The following is a 22040-nucleotide window of genomic DNA, read 5'->3' as shown; positions in this document are numbered from 1 at the left end:
TATTTTGTGATGTAATGAGCCCTGTTTTTATTTGCTCTTTAAAAGTGATGTGCAAAGTAAGTCTCTTTCTCTGCCTCTCTCTTTTGACCCGGTCTTAGGTCTCATGTTGGCAGTGCCACAGACCTGCGCTTCTCAGTGGTGGAAGGTCAGGGAGATCACTACTCCTCCACAGGGGTCATACGACGGGCTCAGAAAGGTCGACTGGTGGCACTCAGGGATGAACCCACCAAGGTGTCAATGTCACATGTACTGTACATCTCCATCTGTCACTGTCATAAACCAAAACTTGTAATATGTACTGTGCTGGTATTACTGTAGTCACTGACCAACCTCGGCCTTGTAAACTAATTTCTCCCTATTCTTTTCTTTTGCCTCGTTGGATGTGTTCATTGTAAGTTCCAGGTTCTCTAATCCACTTCAAAAATGTTGAGAGCAAATCAGATTTTACTGAAACACTATTATCTGGAAGCCTAATTTGTAACCCTGATCCATGTCTTTATTTCCAGATCCTGCCAATGGTTGAGCAGGATTGGGATCGCTCTCAGCCCTCCAGCTTGCGAGCCAGCCGTACTCACCTGATGGAAAGCGACATTGAGCTGTCTGACCTGGACGATGAAGACCGTGAGACCATATTCAGCTCAGCCGATATGCTGTCTCCCAGCGGGCACTCAGACGCCCAGACGCTTGCCCTCATGCTGCAAGAACAGCTGGATGCCATCAATGAGGAGATCAGGTTGTGACTTTAGTGACAAGTGACAATATGGAAATCTTTTTTTGTGTTTTGTTTTTTTAGCAGCTGCACAGCAACAACCTGACATTTAGCGTTGTGGTAGCGAGTTCTGCATGAGCTAGTGCCACTTAGGTTTTGTTCAAAAAGCTTTTTAAAACTGGTGAAGTGCACAGTTTATGACTAAGCGCTAACTTGGCAGCAAAAATGGGTCATGCAGAGTGCATCACAGTTCTGATGTCAGAACTATCAACACATTAACATGTGACCGTCCGTATTTATTTATCATCAACTGTTTGGTATTCATCATTATGATGGGGGTGTTGTTACTCATTTAACATGTGAAGACAATCAACAGAAGTCATTTGCATAAGTCTAAAAGGTACAGTAGCTAAAATAGGCTGTTAAATTTTTTTTGGTGGACAAAGCATTGACTAACATTATAAGGAATTTATAATTAGTGTTGCTTATAGGCTCTTTAACTTTATACTGACAGCTTAAAGACCCCCTTAAAAGAGTAGAAAAGCCCTTTAACAGTTCAGGGTTACATTTTACAATATATGCTTTAGTATATGAATGCTTCAAATCTGACATATCTGGCAACTTGTATGAAATCTAATCATGTGCTTCAAGTTTATCAGCTTAAATCCATAAAATGTAATGTTCAATTGTCTTATTGATCCAAGCTTGTGCTCTAAACTCATGCTTTGTTGAACAGAGTCTTCAGACGGGTGGCCAGCTGCAGCCAGAGCCAACTTTCTTCTCAAACTCAATGACCTTTTTTTGATTTCAGAATGCATTAACCCTGCAGGCAGACTAAAAGAACACCTGTGTGTCTCTGTGCTCTGGCGGCCCACAGATATAACTAGAACGGTAACAGAAACTGTCAGACAGGCCAAAAATTTAATTCTAAATCCAAACAGTGCTCTGAAGCTTGTCCTGATACCGAGCTGTCTGGATTCCTTTCAGCAGCACAAAGTACTGGAGGTGGAGCATCTGTCATATATGACAATATTTGTGAGTCTGTAAGTTGAATCTGCCCATCACACAGATAGATTCTGAGTTGTGGGTGACTATAAATGCCAGACAATAGCAGAGCTATCAACTGAAATGTGCAGCAGTGTGCAGATAGCAATGACTCATGACCTGAGCTGTGGCTTAAACTCATGTGGGTTCAACAGACTATACTTCCACTGCATGAATATTAACATATATCAACAGTAAGAGGAGTCCTGGTGAAATTTTCTGTAAGGGCTGAATACATAATGCCCTATAAAGCTATTAGTAGTGCATTTTATGGTTTCACCATTAATTCTAGCCACCGTTATAATGTATTATATGTGCAGTATAGAATATATAGATAGTCAAGGGTGCGCATAAGTGGTGCACAAGTGCGCGACCAAAATAAAAATTGTGCTGTTTAAATCAGTCCAGACCACTAATTTGCCTACCGACATGGTTGACAGCTGTTAATGCTCAATCACCATTTTAGATCGACTAACTATAATACTGTACGAGATGTCAATTCAAACTAAAAACGTAAATAAAAACTATGCACTGCTGGTTTCAGAGCAAAATACAGAACAGTGACTAAAACCGGCAGTACATATAAATACTTCCCTTGCAGATTTTAGATTTGAAAATGTTGAAAGTTCATGTAATAAAGAAAAAATTGAAAATGTAAATATTAGCATTGTTTATTAAGCAAATGTATTCTTATTTAATAATATTTTTATTTTAAAATATAATAATATTATCACACTGCATTTATTATTTTGTTTATTATTTTAAAAAATGAACTAAATAAATTGCAGTAACACTATAATTTCTATTATTAGTTATTTTATTTTTTATAGTCATATTTAATGAGTCACACAAAGTGCAGTGTGAGCACCAAACCAAATCTCCAGGTGCTCTCATGAAAACCAGACTGAAAAATCTATGTGCACCCCTGGCTTAAAATGTAGTGTTTTATAGGTTTTAATTCATTATATTATTTAAAAGTATAACTATAAATATGGATAAATGGGTAGCCAACATTAAATAGATCAAATAGATCATTAAATAGATTGAAAAAAAGACAAAAAAAGGTTAGAAAATTTGATTTGATTTGAGTTCGGCTTTGGTTTGAAGCGTACACTGCAGAGAGTACCGTCTGGGGATGTTTGCCCAAATTTTTGCCGTCCAGGTGCTAAATCTCTCTCTCCTTCTGTTCCAGAATGATACAGGTAGAGAGGGAATCAGCAGAGCTCCGGGCGGATGAGATCGAGAGTCGAGTAAACAGCGGCAGCATGGATGGCCTGAACGTGACACTGCGGCCACGCTCCTCCATCCCCACCTCCGTCACCGCCCTCTCTCTGGCCAGTTCATCACCCCCCGTTAGCGGCCGATCCACACCCAAACTGACGTCTGGTTCAGCGGCCCACGAGTTGGGCATCATGACCCTGGTGATCCTTGCTTCACATTGAAATGCTTTTATTTTGTGTTAACCCCATTAAATCGCCTTTTTCTACCACTCACGGCACTTAATCATCTGTCACCTTGCATCTTCCTTTGTCTCTTTCTTCCTGCTAACACTTCAGCCTAGTGATTTAAGGAAACATCGCAGACGAGTGGCTGTAAGTGTGTCTTCATCTCTAAATGACTAAACTGAAGACTGAATTGCTTGTGCTAATTAAGTGTGTAAGCGTTTTAAATGATTTGTGTTCAGGGTGTGTGGGAAATGTCATTCGTTTTTTTTTTTTTTTGCGAGAGGCAATATCGTGAAGATTTTGTTTGTGTGTTTTTGTCCTAGTCTCCTGTGGAGGCCCGAGAAGACAAGGCCACCATCAAGTGTGAGACTTCGCCCCCTTCCTCCCCCCGCAGTCTCAGACTAGACCAAATGAACTTCGCTCAGCTAACAGGAAGCCTTGAGGATGGCCGAGGGTAAACGCACACATAAATCTACAGATGATCACGCTTCAGGCTCTGATTGAACTAGATGAGACATAATTTTCCTAGCAGGCACAATTGAGGACAGATGGGAGAGAGCACAGGACATTCACTCCCCCCACCTACAATCCCTGCCGGCCCGAGACTCGAACCCGCAACCTTTGGATTACGAGTCCGACTCTCTAACCATTAGGCCACGACTTCGGTGTATAAAGTAGTTAATTACGGTCAACTTGCCTTTGTTCAAGTCATGTGTGACCCACATTTGTTCTGTAATACACCTGTAGGTGTGTCATGAGCAGTAAGAATTGTGAGCCAAATAGATAACTTAATTCTTTGAAAATAAGATGATTATTGTAGGTAAAAATAAAATTGTCTAAAACTTATTCACATGTATTAATTGAATCTCTTCAATTACCTTCTGCAGATCAGTTGCTTTAAGATTAAAACTTTGTCATAATTTACCTTACCTGCTTTCATTTTAAATTTGTATATTTTCATAGTGGAACAAAATGTCAAAGATGCTGTTTTCCATAGAGCTTTTCCAAAAATGCTGCTGTTTTGAATTTTCTATTCATCTAATAATCCTGAACAACTGTCTCACAAAATTATTAGGCAGCACCACTGTTTTCAACATTAATAATAATAAGAAATGTTTCTTGAGTACCTAATCAAAATGATTCAGCTTTGGCATCATGAGAATAAATTAAATTTTTAAATATTATTAAAATATAAATTTTCAGTTTGTTTAATCAAATAAGCGTAGCCTTCATTTGCATAGGAAACGTGCATCAAAAGCACTAAACTTTTGAACATTAGTATATAATTTATTGAATAAATAATGTTATACTTTATATAGGCAATTAATAAAATGTATAAGATAATACATTGTTCAGAATATCATGTATATAATTTATCATATGTTATGTCAGGATTTGAACCTAGGTCCACTTTTAATGCCAAATAAAAACATTAAAAAATTAAATCACTATAGACTTACTCATACAAAGAATTTCTAAATTATTTTCTGGTGGGCAGCATCATATTTAGCTATCATGCTGTGTTTTTAATTATGTCGCTCCAGATGTTCTCTCTAGAGTATCATCTACTATTTAAGCTCTGTCAGGGTTTAGCTGGTGTGATGTTTTTATACGGCTAAATTTAATGAACTACCATGGGTATTGTCGAATACAAATTGCACTTTGTAGTCTTCAAATAAGACTTTCAGAAGTGTCCTGCACACTCAGACCAATACACACTGATTTGAATCAAAGCAAGAAATGACACCTGATGTGTTGTTTTTCGGTCTCTCTCTGTCCTTCCTACTCCCACATCACTGTAGGGAGTTAAACTGCATCTCAGAGCCGCCCAGCTCTATCACGATTTAATGCTTCGCACAAATTTATGGTGATGTTAGGGGAGGAGTGATTTCATTACGATTGAATTGGCTTCAATAGAACCAAATAAGAGTGCAGGGATAACTAAGCATTTCTCAGCAGGGCAGGCAGTTAGTCTGATTAAAAGATTGCAACCAGAAGTGATCCGGCATGTTATATAGTGTGAGGCGTTGTTCACACAGGACAGGTTGTTGTGTTCTGTCTTATGTTCACATACTTCAGATACAGGTCTTTATCTTTTGTGTCAGGTCTCACTGTTTTTAAAGCATTTCCCCTTCACCCTGGCAGTTATTAAGGGCAAAAATCCTTGCCACTGTTACGGTTTCTATTCGACTACAGTTTCTGCCTCCACATTGCTGCACTTGTCATTTGCAGTACGTTAAACTTAGTTTTGCTATTGATAATAGTTTCTAATGCCACCAGAAATTATTAAAAATGAATGACTTCCAGTTGGTATTTCACTACAGATTTCTGTCATTGCAAACAACCCTTAAAGGGCTAGTCCACCCAAAAATGAACATTCTGTTATCATTTACTCACTCTTTTGTCAATCCAAATCTGTAACTGATTTTTCTGTGGAACGCAAAAGAAGATATTTTGAAGAATGTTGGTACGCAAACCGTTTTGGTTCTCTGTGACTTCCATTGAATTTTTTGCCCATATAATGGAAGTCAGTGGGAACCAAAACTGTTTGGTAACAAACATTATTCCACAGAAGAGAGAAAGTAATACAGGTTTGGAATGTCATGGGAGTGAGTAAATGATGATGGAGTGTTCATTTCTGGGTGGACTAGCCCTTTAAATGCTTTACTGTAAGTCACACAGTGCCTCTGTTTTTCCTCACTTTCTCTTTCCCTCTCTGCTTAGGGGCAACAAAAAGAAGGGCATAAAGTCTTCTATCGGCCGTCTCTTTGGCAAGAAGGAGAAATCGCGTTTAGATCAGCCTTTGAGCAAGGATGGCCAGATGACACCACCTGTCATTCCAGGTAGCATGAAACAAACACGCATACATTGCATGTGGGAAATGTTGTGTTTTTATTACTACTACAGAGTATCACTTAAAAAGCCTTAAATGTTTATCAAATTTAAGGCCAAAAAAATTAATACTTTAAATGGTATAAGAAAAGCCTTACTTGTAATCAGAAACTATTTGGTTTATTTGTCTTAATGTAAATTAAATTCGATTTTTGATACCATGTATCTAAATGAGTGAAGATTGTATACTCATTAAAATACAGTTAGTTAAGATGTTGTTTCACTTTCACAGATTTTGAGATGGGCATTGGAGATACCATGACCTTGAGCAAACTGGGCACACAGGCAGAGCGAGACCGCAGAATGAAGAAAAAGTAGGTCTTCACTCACACAGCTCCTTCACCCTGACGCCCATCAAATCACCCAGAGACATTCACTAATCTGACCTAATCCTTATTACCTAATTACACAGCTCAATTAAAGCAAATGACCAATCAATTGGATAGCAAAGTGCCATTTCCTGCAGATAAACAAGTTACAAATAACACTTAATAGTAGACTAATAACATGGCCTCATTTGAGCGTACTTTACCATCTCATAGAGTCTGTCCTCATCTCCACATCTTATCTCTGTCCCCTGACCATTAGCGTGACAGAAAAAATAGGTTTCCTAATTAGCACCTGCCATGTGGATGAGTTTGTGTGTGCGTGTCCATTCTTTGGCACTGTGCTAAGAACAAAATGTGCTTCTTATTTGGGTGTTAGATGAGAAAAAGAAATTGGATAGCCTTTGCATTCTAATAAAATAAATGATGTTAGAAGAATAGCCTAGTGCTGTTCTCTAATAGAATGAAAATCTGATTCAGATAAGTTAATATTTAAAATAATAGGAACAGGAATAAATTGCATTGTAAAATAGATTAAAACAGAAAACAGTTTTAAATTGTATACAGTTTTTTGTTATTAGTATAATTTTTATCAAATAATTTCAACCTTGGTGAGCCTATTTAATCTTATAGCCCAATCTTTTGAATAGTAATGTAGATAATAAAAAATATTATATGTGACCCTGGACCACAAAAGCAGTCTTGAGTCGCTGGGGTATATTTGTAGCAATAGCCAAAAATACATTGTATGGGTCAAAATGATTGATTTTTCTTTTATGCCAAAAATCATTAGGACACTAAGTAAAGATCATGTTTCAAGAAGATATTTTGTAAATTTCCTACTGTAAATATATCAAAACTAGTAATATGCATTGCTAAGAACTTAATTTGGACAACTTTAAAGGCAATTTTCTCAATATTTAGATTTTTTTTGCACCCTCAGATTCCAGATTTTCAAATAGTTGTATCTCGGCCAAATATTGTCCTGTCTTAACAAACCATACATCCATGGAAAGCTTTCAGATGATGTATAAATCTCAATTTTGAAAAATTTACTCTTATGACTGGTTTTGTAGTCCAGGGTTACATATATTATAATATTACATATCAGGGCTTAGGTCCACTTCCATGCTAAACAAAAATAAATAATAAAGTAAATTTTAACTCCAGACTTTTGAGTGGGTGTGTATATTAGCCAGAATAAAATGAACATTGCTGTTAAAATTCCCATATCGTTTAACCACTACACTGTATGCTTCATATGTTCATATGTGAGTTTGATGTCTCTAGGGTTGTGTTTCCTCTAAGCTCTGACCTTTCTTTGTCTTCTATCAGACATGAGCTGCTGGAGGATGCTAGGAGGAAAGGGCTTCCTTTTGCTCAGTGGGACGGCTCAACTGTGGTCTCCTGGCTCGAGGTACAAAGACATCAGCCACCATCCCTCCCACAGAGCAGTAATGAGCACAGCACTCATGATCTCCATGATTATAATCACACAAATCATGGGGGGGGTGGGATACGGATGACAATAATTACGATAATTACTTACTCGCTCTGATGATGATGGAGATAACGAAGATGCATCTTGACGTCCTTCTCTCTGACATCCTCCAGCTGTGGGTGGGCATGCCAGCTTGGTACGTGGCAGCGTGTCGTGCCAACGTGAAGAGCGGCGCCATCATGTCGGCACTGTCGGACACAGAGATTCAGCGAGAGATCGGCATCAGTAACCCGCTGCATCGGTTGAAGCTGAGGCTGGCCATTCAAGAAATGGTGTCACTGACGAGTCCGTCAGCTCCTCTCACCTCACGCACAGTAAGAGCCTGCCTGTAAACTGCTCACATATACACTCAAATGGAAAACAAATATGAATCAAAAGTTTTACTTTAAATTTAATCAAATAATAAATAATAGATAATAGTAGTTTTTAAAACAAATTATTGTAATTTTGTCATGTAATTCTCCTTTTATAAGTGAAATAGTTTTTATAATAATTTTTTTGTAAAAAATATTTAATGTATTTTCATAAACTTTAGTTAATTTTATTATTTTAGAATTAAGTACTTTATAATTAATCATAATAATTAATACAATTATTGTAATTTTATTTCATTATTTTGTTAATCATTATTTAAATACAATAATTATATTAATATGGTAATAATTGTATAAATAAAATAATCTTTATAATAACAATTTGTGGAAAAAATATTTAATATATTTATAATTTATAATTATTTATAATTATATTTATTTATAATAATTTGGTAAATGCATTATAATTCTATGCATAGTAATGCATTCTATTTTAATCGTTAGTGAAATAAAATAATTATATAAAAAAATATTAATGAAATCATCTTTATAATATTTTTTATTAAAATAAATATTGTTATAAAATTTGTTTTATTTAAACCCAAATAAATTATTAGTGATTTTGGTCCAATTTAGATTAAAACATGAATAGTTAGTAACATGAATGCCAACTGTACAGACTTGCCTTAAAGGGACTTTGCTTTAAAGGTGGATATTGTCAGGGAACTGTTGTGTGTGTGTCATGTGTTCCTGCCCCTTGTGTCCATATTTGGTTTGTTTCCTGTCATGTCATTAGTAGTTCATTCTGTTCAGCTGTGTTTGTCTCGTTAGCTATGATTTACCGGTGTATATTAGTCCTGTCTGTTTAGTTAGATTTGGTCTGGTCTACTCGTTACTCCCCGGTGTTCCTGTCTGTGTTTTGGTCCTGCCTTGTCTTGCCCTGCCTTGATGTTCTTCAGTAAAGTATGTTATTTGAGTTTGTATCCTCGTCTGCGTGTTCCTGGTTCCTCCCTCGTGTGTGCACCGTGACAGAAGACCAGACCTAAACAGTAAGCGGCGCCCCTTCACCTTGTTTTGTTTTCCGTTTTTGAAAAAGTTTTTTGTTTGTTCCTGTTTTATTTGTCCCTCGCGGCATGGAAGTCGCCACTCGACATCCCGTTGTAGCCCACTGCAAGTCGGCGTGGGAGTTCGGCAGGATTACCGCGAGTGCCGCGAGTCCGCTGGCCGCGAGCCCTGCAGTCTGACGATCGCGGGAGAAGTTCGCCGTTGTCCGCGGCTCATCCAACCCGCCGATCGCGGGAGATATCCGCCGCTGTCCGCGGCTCCCAACCTCGCCGCTCACACAATGCCCGCCGTTCGCGGGAGTTCACGCCGCCGTCCGCGGCACACCGAGCCCGCCGTTCGCGGGAGTTCACGCCGCCGTCCGCGGCACACCGAGCCCGCCGTTCGCGGGCGTTCACGCCGCCACCTGCGGTTCACCCAGGTCCGCCGTCCGTGGGGAAAGCCAACCCACCGTCGGCGGCTTCACCGTGCCCGCCGTTCGCGGGAGATCAACGCTGCCGTCCGCGGGGAAAGCCAACCCGCCGTCGGCGGCTCCCCCTGTTCACGCCGCCGTCCGCGGCTCCCCTGTGCACGCCGCCGGTCCGCCTCTGACTCAATGCCCGCCGGTCCGCCTCTGACTCAATGCCCGCCGGTCCGCCGCTGACTCAAGCCCACCGGATTGCCGCTGACTCAAGCCCACCGGATTGCCGCTGACTCAAGCCTGCCGGTCGCCGATACCCTCTCCGTGGATCAAGTCCACATGTCACGGCCAGGAGAGCCGTGTTTGTGTTTGTTGTGCCCACAGGAACATTTCAAACTTACCTTGTCATGCCATGTCTTGTCTTGTCCATGGAGACTCGTCTGGGGCAGGCGGCTCCTTGAGTTGTGGCCATGGAGGCCAGTCGCAGCCGCTTGCCCCCCCTGTCGCAGAAGTGGAGGAGGTCGCTGAGGGACCCTGTGAGGGCCCCTGACTCCTCGTCATGCCCAGAGGAAGACTCAGCTTCCTAGCCAGCCCAGGAGGGCTTCTGGTTCCTGTGGGATGTCCTGTCGTGTTTGTCTGACCCTGGAGGGTTTCCTGTCGTCTCATGTACTGTTTTGTCTGTCTAGCCCCGGAGGGCTCCTGATACCCCCTGGATTCCCCATGGAAATTTTGGGGGGGGGTAGTAGAGCTCTGGGTGGAGTGGGTGGGCCGAAGAAGGATGCCATGGCCACAGTTACCACCTGCCATGGCCTCCTGAGCTCCCTGCTCCGCCATGGGTCCTGTCTGTCTGTTCCGCTCTGGAGGTCCCCGTCCTGTGGTCCGTGTCTGTCCTGAGAGGCCTCCAGAGCGCCCACCCCCCCCTCCCTGATGGAACTGTTAAGGCTCGGGACGAGCCTTTCGGGAGGGGGGAGTTATGTCAGGGAACTGTTGTGTGTGTGTCATGTGTTCCTGCCCCTTGTGTCCATATTTGGTTTGTTTCCTGTCATGTCATTAGTAGTTCATTCTGTTCAGCTGTGTTTGTCTCGTTAGCTATGATTTACCGGTGTATATTAGTCCTGTCTGTTTAGTTAGATTTGGTCTGGTCTACTCGTTACTCCCCGGTGTTCCTGTCTGTGTTTTGGTCCTGCCTTGTCTTGCCCTGCCTTGATGTTCTTCAGTAAAGTATGTTATTTGAGTTTGTATCCTCGTCTGCGTGTTCCTGGTTCCTCCCTCGTGTGTGCACCGTGACAGATATGAGGACTATGCTATGTGTGATCATTTATCTGTGTGTGTGTGTGTGTGTCTGCTTTTCTCGCTTCAGTCTTCCGGAAATGTGTGGGTGACTCACGAGGAGATGGAAAACATGGCAACCTCGACCAAAATGGTTAGTCCATCTGGGTGACTCTCTTGTGCCCGCGGTGCCATGCATATGCCACGCTTCCGCAGCCCTCACAACCCCCAGCCTGCTGCCCCTGAATCCATCCCCATCTCCCTCTGCCCTGCAAACTACCCAAAGAGTGCGCTTATTAAACCTTTTGCATGTTTCTGTGTGATTGCTGTCCTGTCGCTTTGCAAAATTATTCCATATTTAACTGCATTTGCAGTAACCTAGTGAGAACCACAGCTGCTTGGTTTGGTCTTCATCTACTCTGACTGGACTGAACTTATTTAGCTGGAAGAGAGCATTGTTAACACTCTCCTCTGTGCTCTAACACGCTGGCACTCTGGCCTTTGACTGACAGGAGAATGAGGAAGGAAGCTGGGCTCAGGTGAGAGAGCAACCGAGAGCCTTCCAATGACTTCTTTTATGTGGTTTTTACTTTCCATTTTAAAAATCTGTTATTAGCTTGGTATGTTTATGGCGTAAGAATTGACAGTCTTTATGATTTTCATATGGAGGTTAGTAAAAAAATTTAATTTGTCATGTAAATATCTGCAGTTATACTCTATATGTAAGGCTATGTATATATATTTTTTTATTTAACATTAAAATCTAGTATTATTGTATTCTTTTATTAAATAATTGAAATGTATATAACTATAAATATTTTTAGATTTTAATATTATTTAAATATTCTTTTATTTTATAAACAATTAATTATACAATATCTTCAAAAAATAAATAAAATTAATGCCGGATAAATGTTGGGGTGTGTGTATTTATTAATGTAAACATGCATTTTTTTTTTTTTTACATTTTACATTTATTGATGTCTGTGTAGGATCTAACTAAAATGACAAAACTAAATCCAGTTGACAGGCACAGTGAAATAATATCTCTTTTCTTTCTCAGACGCTAGCATATGGTGACATGAACCATGAGTGGATTGGGAACGAGTGGCTGCCCAGTCTCGGCCTGCCTCAGTACCGTAGCTACTTCATGGAGTGCTTGGTGGACGCTCGTATGCTGGACCACCTTACTAAGAAAGACCTGCGGACACATCTCAAGATGGTGGACAGCTTCCACCGGTAAACAATAAGATTGACTGCTCATTTTTAATAACTACAGTGTGAACCAGACTTTGTGTGGAGTGGTATATGCATTATATCCTTACAGGGCTAGTTTGCACTATGGCATCATGTGCTTAAAAAGGCTGAACTATGACAGGAAGGACCTGGAGCGAAGAAGAGAGGATTTTCAACAAGACATCAAAGGTAAGAATAAATTAACAGTGCACTCTCTGGATTCATTACTTCGAAGTTATGAAGCGAAGAGCACTATCTAGTGGCCATACCTGTTATCTGCATTTTGGTGGAAGGAATGTGTGAGGTCAACAGCTGAGCTTTATAGTGTCGAATTCATTTAAAGGGACGGCGCCTGGCTGAACTTCAGCATAGCACTTGAACTTGACACAGCTGTCACAGCTTTTTAAAATCTTTCATCTTCATCGCTAAAGACACACGCACCAACTGCTTAAGACACATTTAAGCACATTACGCACAGGATTGTACAAACAGAAAGCAGGCTAGCCAGCTGTGCAAAATGATCATGCTCCACATATACTGTTACCTAAACCCAGATAATTCCAGTACTGTTATAAACACAGACCCCTTCAAAGATTTGCTTCATTAATGTTTACTGCTTGGGTTAGAGGTGGTCTGTTCAGTCTTATACCACAGTATATCACGGAAAGCGTATGTAACTATACATTTGTTGTTTCAATAGTTGTATGTGTTTTATAACATATAAAATCTATAATTTGTTGTCGGCCAAACCCCTAGACATAAAATACTTCATTAAAGTATCACCTGAGATTTTAAGTTAATATTTCAATAATTTAATGACACATTCACATTCATGGTTCTCTGATGTTAGTTAATGATCACATGACATGCAAGGTAAATTGTGATAGTGTTGCAGCCCACATTAAATATTATTATTATTAGTATTATTATGAGGTTTTAACTGTGATTTACAAAATTTAAGATAGAAATATATTGATGTTGTAAATTACAATTGTACTGTAAAATAAAATGTTTTAATTTTATTGTACACTACAATTTACAGTAATAATCTTGACTTTCAAACATTGAAAGTTTCAAATCCTTTTTGTTTTTATTTTGTTGAAATACTACATATTTACTTATTTTATCCGTGTAATACTCTAAACTTGTGCTAACAAAAATGTTGAAAATTATGCAAATGTGTAAATGAAGTGAGCATAGCACAGGTTGCATTCACAAATGCATGGTAAACTTGCAGCACATGCAGAGATGAAGCTGATCATCAAATTATGCAATTATTTAATTCATTCGTAGCCTTTGATTTGATAGTCACACTATGCTACATCTTCTGATATGGCTTTATAATGGAAGTAATTTGAGTCAGTTTAATATGAAACCAATGAACCATTTTGTGTCTAGCAGAGATAATAGCAAATGCATGTAATTGTGTCACTCCCAGATACCCTGGTGTGGACCAATGATCATGTGATGCAGTGGGTTCAGAACATCGGTCTGAAAGAGTACAGTAATAACCTGCTGGAAAGCGGTGTGCATGGAGCTCTCATTGCCCTAGATGAGACGTTTGAATTCAGCAGCTTGGCCCTCATTCTACAGATCCCCATGCAGAACACTCAGGTGAGGAACACACATGATGTTTAATAGCAGTTTAAAGACACTAGCTGATCCATTCTGTTCTAGCACAGAAAACTAACTCAGTTGATATAGTGGTTCAGCATACTGGTGGTCTTTCCAAAGTCCTGTTTCTCTGTGTCTTCCAGGCCAGGCAGATTCTGGAGAGGGAATTTAACAACCTCTTAGCATTGGGAACAGATCGACGCCTGGAAGAGGTTGGTAAACATTTGGATTCTTTTGAATTTCGGCTAAAATTTCATGGAATTTTTACAGGTCACTACAAGTAAATTTGTCAGATGTCATATGCACACTTTGCAGTCTACTTATGATTGATGAAAGTTTTATGAAGCCAAAAGCATGTAGCTAAATATTGTCATGGTAATAAATAATTACTTTGGTTGCACTTTATTTTACAGTACGTATACTTACATGTACTTATAGTGTACTTACAGTGTACTTGCACAAGATAGCACTGTAATATAAAGCAACTGGATTAGGTTTAGGTGTAGGTTCAGGGTTAGTACCTAGTTATTACCTAGTTATTGTAATTGCTACAATAAGTACATAGTATGTACATGAGGAACAGGACTGTAAAATAAAGTGCTACCATGATTTTTTTTCACTGTTGTCTTTTGAATGGGGCAATAATGAATCACCTGACTATATAGACTAGAGCTTCTAATGTACTAAGAAAGAGACTTTCACAATTTTTTCACAAAAAAAAACTCAGTTTCATTTGTATATCAAGTACCAATCATTTTATTTTATATATTTAAACAATTGTCTTTTTCAGTGTTTGGATGTCTATTGTTTACAGTGAACATCTTGTGATTTGAATGCAGCTTTTCAAAGCTTTTTGAATGCAAGTTTTTAAAAGGGAAACAGAAATGTAAAATAGAAAAAAATATATGTATTTTAACTTTAAATATTAATTGAAACAGAAAGTAAATAGAAATATTTGTTTATTTTGTCTTTGTAACAGCTTTTTTTAAAGTGAAACAGAAACAAAATAGAAGTATTTATTTGTTTATTGTGTTTACTTTATCTGTGTAACAGTTTTTTCAAAATTAAACAGAACTATTTTGTTTCTTTTTTCCTCTAGTTTTTTGGCTTAATAACATCTGGCAAAGGGACTACCAATGAAAACTAGCCTTTGGGCTAATTTGGGTACATTTACATTCATGAATTTCGATTAATGTACACTGTCCCTTTTTTGTGAAATAAATAATCTAGAACAACTAGAATATTTATTGTATCTATTTATTATTTTAGCTATTTTTTTTTAGAATTTATTTTATATCTGTGTAAGCGTTTTTTCAAATGAAACGGAAACATAAACTAGAAAATTTGTGTTATTGTTACTTGTTTTAAAATGGCCATCTTGTGACACAGCAATAAGCTGGGAGTGCTTGTCTGCAGCCAGACTCTCCTGTAGAAGCAGCCAGGATTGCACTGCACATCATTAATGTTGACATTTGTTCCCTTTAGAACTAGGAAATTATCATTGTGGTGTGATACTCGCTTCTCTGTTGCCATATATGAAATAACACAGATGTTGGTGCAGTCATAGTTTTGAACAGTATCTTAACCCAGTTGTTGTGATGTCATTCCTTTCAACAGTGTGATGACAAGTCGTTCCGAAGGTCTCCATCGTGGCGTAAGCGCTTTAGGCCGAGGGACGGCCAGGGCCTGGGTATGATGCCAGGGTCCATTGAGACTCTTCCCGCTGGCTTCCGCCTCACCACCATGTCCATTCCCCCCTCTATGGCTTCTGTGCCCAAGAAACAGCTGCAACCAGAAGGTAGAAAGGGGGGGCAGGTTGTTTTACAAGGGTGAAGTGAGTTCAGCATTGCCATTAACACGTTGCTCTTCAGTGGTTGCAATACAGTACTAACAAGTAGTGCCTTCTCTAACTCTTTTACAGTTTATCTTGCAGCACTAATTGCAAAATGAATGCATTTGAATGTGAAAGCATGTGTTGAAAGTAACTAATATTAATGGCACAGGTCAGGGTCATTCAGCTTGTGTCACTGCATGTTTTCTCCCCTCTGTGTCTCTGTGGTTCAGCAGCCGGTCCCCCGGCCCCGCAGAGACTAGACCCCTCAGCTGTCAGGACTTACTCCTGCTAACTTGCTTTTACTAATCACTGCACTCACACTAACAGGTAAGCTGGTCACTGCAGCCTCTCTGCTCAGATAGAGATGTTTAATGATGCTCAGATTAATTTCTTGGCTACTTTTCGTTCAGTACGTGAATGGTCAGTTTTATTTTGTGTAAAACTTAAGTCACTTAAACGTCTATAAAACAGAGAATTGAATGAAAGTTCATATAATCCACAAGGATCCACCTAGTAAGCAATCGGAACATGCAGCAACTCCATAGTAAATGAATGCATTATTGCACTCCATTATTTTATTTCAATTTTCAGTGTCCTTTCATGCATTTTTATTCAGTCTCGTGGATTATATGAACGTGAGCTCATGACTATTTTTCTCTGTACATTATTTATTCAAGTATATATTTAGTTTCTGTAATTATGAGGTATTTAAATGTCACATTTTGTAATTATGTCAGTGTTCTTCTGGGTTTGGTACAAGCTTGGTACAATCATTAGAATTTGTAGCATAATGTAGGTTAACACAAAGAACTATTAACTAAAGTAGAAATTGCAGTTACACAAATGGGCCATTCACAAAGTAAGCTTTTTTTTTAGTACACTTCGGTGCTTCTCTTTTCTTTTCTTTTTTCTTTTTTTAGGTAAACATGCTCTAAACACGAGTTTGACAGTTGCAATTGCATATCCTGCATGACACAGCATTCTAAAGCACAGTGCTCAAGTTAAAAGAAATTCAACTTTTAAAAACGCATCTGTAGACCTTTATCTTTTCTTTTTTCATTCTACTGCCCTGTGTTTTAGTGCCAAAACACATTCTGTCTGAAACACACTTATAAGGTGTTCACACAGGCGTTCTGCTTCTGTTGTTTTTCTATGTAAACGTGTTAGATATCCTCTGTCGTTTGTGTCTCTTGCAGCATTCTAGAAGATAGATTTTGCTTCTTTTATTCCACTGCCCAACATTTCACATGTACACATGCGCTACATGGACATATTTGCTTTGAGCTCTTGCATCTTTTCAGTGTTTTGCACATATAACGGCACTCTAAAAAATTTACAGAAGCCCAACTTTTAAAAAACACTTGCATTTTTTAACTCGGCTGCCCTCCATGTGGTATTTTTAAAGACAAAAATGCATTCTGTGTGTATTTACACCATTACACCAGACATAAATACCAGCGTCTAGAGAGTTTAAAGGCTGAATGTTAAACTCATCATTTTATTAAAGCATGAATTCCTCCATAATATAACATGATAATCTGCAGGTGTTGCCAGTACATCAACAGACACATGACTTGAGGTAAAGAAGTAGCTGACAGCTTGTGTTTACACTGTCCTGGCGGCTTTTTTATCGACTGACATGTTACATTAACTTGTATCGAACCCTGAATATACTTTTTTGTTGTTGTTTTTTTAAGAAATATGATTTTGCTTCTGTTATCCTCTCATTTCCCTGCTAGTGCATTCCCATTACCTGTACGGACACATGCTTGCGGCCTTTCGAGAATGAAATATGCCAAAATCTGGGGACACCTTGAAAGGATGAGGGAAGGGTTAACCTCCGCCTCTCCCCTATCCTCAACAACACCAGAGCTTTCTTGGACACCGTGCAATAGAGGGGGCCAGAAAGATGAATTTCGAACTCTGAACGCATGGAACGCATAGCAGAGAAATCTCGTCCTATCAGTCGTTTCCCAGTAATCCCGGTTCTATAGTCTTTGTGGTGGTCGTACTTAACTGGTGTACTTGGCCCTGTAGTCTGTCAGTGCTATAGTCTGCTCCTTTGGGTGTGCCATTGGCATTTTACTATATAAGGCTTTCTCCCCTTTGGTTATGCAAAATATTAATCAACGCCTCTGTATATATGAAAAACTCAATTATGCTATTATGTTTTTTATGGAAATATATATCAGACCTGTATATGGAGATGAATATATCATATGAATTTTAAAGTCTCAGTTGTGACTGTTTCCTGTCGGTTAGACAGCTCCGTCTGCTAAAACGGTGTTGTATATAGTCGGTGTCTTACACCAGTGGTGACTGGAGAAACGTGTGTTTGTGTTCACATCAGCAGTGCTTATCCACGTAATGCACTTCCAGGACTCTGAGATCGTATAAACCCATGATGCTAAATATTTTCGAGCATCAGGGAAAGCAATAGACTTCAGTTCACTTAGCATCAGGAGAGATAAAAAAAAAATGTAGGACCTGCGAACAAACATGATCTTCGCCACTTGAAATTCAGCATCACAACGGGAGCAAATGATTCTCGAGCAACCTACCTACCAAACCAGTTAAGAGCGCGTGTCAGTCTGCTGGGCATTTCTTTTCTTTTTTTTAAGACAGTATTTTCTGTAATTCACGGGATGTATCGTGCTATTGTGGCAGCTACTGTAATGTGTGGAAACGTGTGTATGTGTATTATAAGTGTTACACAATGCTGACAAATCATGTTCTTAATAAGTGCTCTCTATTAAAAAAAAAGAAGTATTAATATAAGTGACTGTTTTTTCATTTTATACACAAACAAAATATCATTGTCATTAAATGAATGATTGATGATCAAGCCTTGTTTGTGCTGTGTGGGTCACTGTTGGCATTGGGGCGTCCGGTGGAGCATGCATGCCACTAAACTTGACAATCACTGTAGCATCTTTTGCCTCTCTTTCTCGCTTTCAGTCATCATTACCACAGATCTGAAGGAATATATCACCAATCAAACACTTGAACTTGAAATCCTGTGGTGTGCTGCTCTTTTTTAAGCCTCGATCTGCCAATTGTGCCTAGCATTTCACAGCCAGTTTAGTTGGTTCTGCTTGGTTTTTAATGTTCGGCGTGCTCGCTGAATGTCTATTTGATCTTTTAGTGGCTTCCTAAAAAAAATGCCTTGATGAGGACCAAGCGTTTCCCTGATGCGACGGTGGTGGAGTAACTGAAGTCTCTTGCTTTGCAGCGTTTTCTTCTGTGATGGTCATTTTTACGCTGATTTGTTTCTGTAGCTCTTGACAGTAATGTGAACTGTAAAACAGGTGCAAGTCTCTCTCTCTCTCTTTCTCTCTCTAGCCCCCTCACAAGCTCTTTCTCTTTTGTGTGCATGTAAGGTTTAATGTGTATGTGTAAATAGCTGATTTATGTATATAATTCTGTATAGAGTAGATGCAGATTCCACATAAAGCATGTGGTTGAACAAGTGAGATTTTTTTCTTTGAATGTGATGTTTAGTACCGCTCAGCTACTGTTGAGGTTTTTTTTTTTTTTTTCACTTTAAATGTAAAAAGCTGTCACAAATAATTATATATGAATATATAAAATAAATATTTACCTTATGTATTATAAATAATTTCATGGATTTTTATTTGTGTATTTGGTGCTTTCTTGCACACAAGTCTAAAACCAAAGTCATATTTTAGAGATTGCTGGGAAAATACTTTGCAACCAAACAATACATTATATTATCAAATCAGCAAATAAAAAAAATAAAAAAAGTTCTTTAAAGGGCAAAGAAAATGAATATATACAAATACACAACAATCTTTATTATAAAAGTCAAATAAATTATTTCAAACTCACAGAAAAATACAAAATAAAATAACAAATCCACTCTGTAGAAAATAGGAACATATTTACATGACTGGCATTCAGAGCTAGTTTAAATTAAGCAGAAATTGGTCAAAACCAGAAGTAAAACATTGGACCCCCAATTTTTTATTTTTTTTTTTTTTTTTTTTTGGTAAGCATAAAGCACACACAAACAGAATGAAAATATAGGAATCAACAGGGAAGAAGGACAAACTATGAATTTATGAATCGGCCTGTCTGAAGTTTAAGCAGGAATTAGGCTGATCTTAAATTCGTTCTTATTACCACATATATAAGAAACATTTGGAAATATAATCATATGGACCTCAAGATTTGTCTGGAAATTAAGCCCCCAAGGATTTTATGACTTTTAAAAGCTACTTCATTCACCTTGGGTGTTGCAGATAGTGCTGTTATGGTCAGTGAAAGGTGGTCTGAATATAACGGTGGTGTCACCCTCCTCATTTATTTGCTAATGTCCACGGAATAGGGGACCGGAGTCACCTCTGTTCCTGTAATGCTGTCCACAATAGACGTCAGGGACCTCAGGTTGGTTTGCTCTGAGGAGTCGTCATTCAGGAGATCTGAGGACATGAGAAAACTCTGTCACATGTTTGCCAGGCAATCATTCAGACCTCACTTTTTATTGTAAATTTCAATTGTAACTTAATGGAAGTTTTCAAATGTCAGGCTAGTTATTTGGTGGTCTTACCCTCATGGGTGGAGCTGTAGGCAGGGGCGCAGTGCTCAGACGCACTGCTCCACTCTGGACTGCTACAGCAGGTGCTGCCAGAGCCCTGATCACTAGAGGACGACATCTGTTACACACACACACACACACTACTGTCAGTCACATCACCAGCTATACCTCACGACCATTATAAATCAGCCATGAATCAAGCACTGCACACGGCAACCTATTATCCTTCACACATTTGGTTTGATTGATTTTATATGGGCAGTCTAATGTTTTTAAAAACTGAAACATGAAATACTGTGACATTTTTTATTTATTTAATTGAAATAAAGAAGTAGCTTTATGTGATTTAAATAAAAAATAACTTTTTCTGACTTTTGTCAAATATTCTCAATTAATGAAGGAATGAGGAAGTCAAATATCTTAATTTTTAAATTGAATTTTAATAAACAAGTAACCTTTCTTGTTTTGTTTTTTTTTAAGAATTCTGCAGTATTTAGCTTTAATTTTCTGACTTTACTGACAAATAATATCAAGTAATGAATGTATGACACAATGCAATTTCATATTTTTTTTATTAAATGTATTCCATTTTGTTCAATGCATTCTTCATTTCTGAATTTACTGTCATCTTGTCATTGAGTGAATGACAAAATATAGCTAAATGTTTGTGGGGGGGGGGGTTGTATGGGTTTGTGAATGCCTTGATTTTCAATAGAAATATGAGTTAATTAAATGCCCACAAAACTACATAATGTCAAAGAATGTCTGCTTAAGTAATGTAAAGCACTTTCCAATGACCTTGAACTGTTAAAAAGTACAGTCCTGTTTGACAGCATATAGGTCATATGTAAAGCCCACCGTACACCTGCCCCTGATTCCCCGAGCTTCACTCACCCCTTGAGGAGCCGCGGCTCTGTAATGCATGTTTCCCTGCTCATGTTCCTGCTGGTTGAGAGAGCTGACCAGCGCCTGGAGTCTCTCAATGTACTGGATGGCACTGCGCAGGATCTCCACCTTAGGCAGCCTCTGGTTGGGGTTCATGAGCGTGCTCCTCTTAAGAGCCTCAAAGGCCTCGTTGACTTTCTTCAACCTCCTCTTCTCCCTCAAAGTGGCGGCTTTCCGTCGATCCATGGTGACAGACTTGCGCTTACACACCTTGCAGGCCCAGGGCAGACACTGACCCGGACAGTGCTGCTGCTCCTGGTGAGGAGACATGGACAGACCGAGGCTAGAAGATGGAGACGGTTTGTCCTCCAACCCCACTACGTTTGACAGCAGCCTTCCGTCACCACACAAGCCCACCATGGAGCTTCGGTCCTGATATCCTGCTTGGTCGAAGCCTCCGGTCAGCCTTGACTGGAAGAAGTTATCGCCGCCTTCGTAAAAACGCTGATCTGCAAAGAAGTAGGGGTTGGTCTCGAAAAGCTCCATGTCTTGCTGGAATTAGAGTCCACCGGCTCTGCTCTGTCTTCTCTGAAAGCGTTATAGGTCCTTTGCGGTTCTTGCGAGCGTGTGTGGGTGTTTCCCCCCAGAACTGAGCTCGTGCTGAAGAAGATCTGTGGACAACAACTGCTCCACACCAACTGCAGTGGTGGCATTTAAACTCTCTGCCTGGTGTTAGATCAGTAGGTTAAATATAGCCAGGGCTCTGAGAAACCTGACCCTGCGTTTAGCTGTTGCCACACATCTAAACTTTACATCTCTTTTCATTCCCCAATCTTCTGGGGATTTGGGACCGGTTTGCTTCGAGAATGGTGTCAGGCCACTGTTGAAAGAAAAAAAAAAAAAAAAAAATGTTGAAAGAACATGATCTGAGTGCCATGGAAATCAAACAGA

The 22040-nt window shown here is 39.2% G+C and overlaps 2 protein-coding genes across 2 annotated transcripts in view; one reads left to right on the top strand and one right to left on the bottom strand.

The window, feature by feature from the left end:
* Positions 1-17463, top strand: part of LOC306855266 (liprin-alpha-4-like) — a gene marked incomplete at both ends in the record, with an annotated part of 96358 nt that extends 78895 nt beyond the window's left edge. Inside the window, 18 exons of the mRNA XM_079393824.1 lie at positions 99-231; positions 507-733; positions 2946-3174; positions 3310-3345; positions 3522-3652; positions 5923-6041; positions 6323-6404; positions 7752-7833; positions 8031-8231; positions 11054-11116; positions 11475-11501; positions 12026-12201; positions 12290-12387; positions 13637-13812; positions 13956-14024; positions 15430-15610; positions 15877-15917; positions 17386-17463. Coding sequence (XP_079249950.1) covers positions 99-231; positions 507-733; positions 2946-3174; positions 3310-3345; positions 3522-3652; positions 5923-6041; positions 6323-6404; positions 7752-7833; positions 8031-8231; positions 11054-11116; positions 11475-11501; positions 12026-12201; positions 12290-12387; positions 13637-13812; positions 13956-14024; positions 15430-15610; positions 15877-15917; positions 17386-17463 — 2149 coding nt within the window. The remainder of the gene's footprint in view (positions 1-98; positions 232-506; positions 734-2945; positions 3175-3309; positions 3346-3521; positions 3653-5922; positions 6042-6322; positions 6405-7751; positions 7834-8030; positions 8232-11053; positions 11117-11474; positions 11502-12025; positions 12202-12289; positions 12388-13636; positions 13813-13955; positions 14025-15429; positions 15611-15876; positions 15918-17385) is intronic.
* A 2191-nt stretch (positions 17464-19654) lies between these two features.
* Positions 19655-21779, bottom strand: LOC306854855 (myogenin-like). Its single transcript, XM_079393112.1, has 3 exons — positions 21099-21779; positions 20217-20322; positions 19655-20088 (listed from the first exon to the last, which is right to left on the bottom strand). Exons 1-3 carry the CDS (start codon positions 21633-21635, stop codon positions 19970-19972), a joined length of 762 nt encoding a protein of 253 aa, XP_079249238.1. The 5' UTR covers positions 21636-21779; the 3' UTR covers positions 19655-19969.
* Between the last annotated feature and the right edge of the window lie 261 nt (positions 21780-22040).

This window comes from Barbus barbus (assembly GCF_936440315.1).
Source record: "Barbus barbus genome assembly, chromosome: 35".
NCBI lineage: Eukaryota > Metazoa > Chordata > Actinopteri > Cypriniformes > Cyprinidae > Barbus > Barbus barbus.
This window is presented reverse-complemented; position numbering and strand designations above follow the sequence as displayed.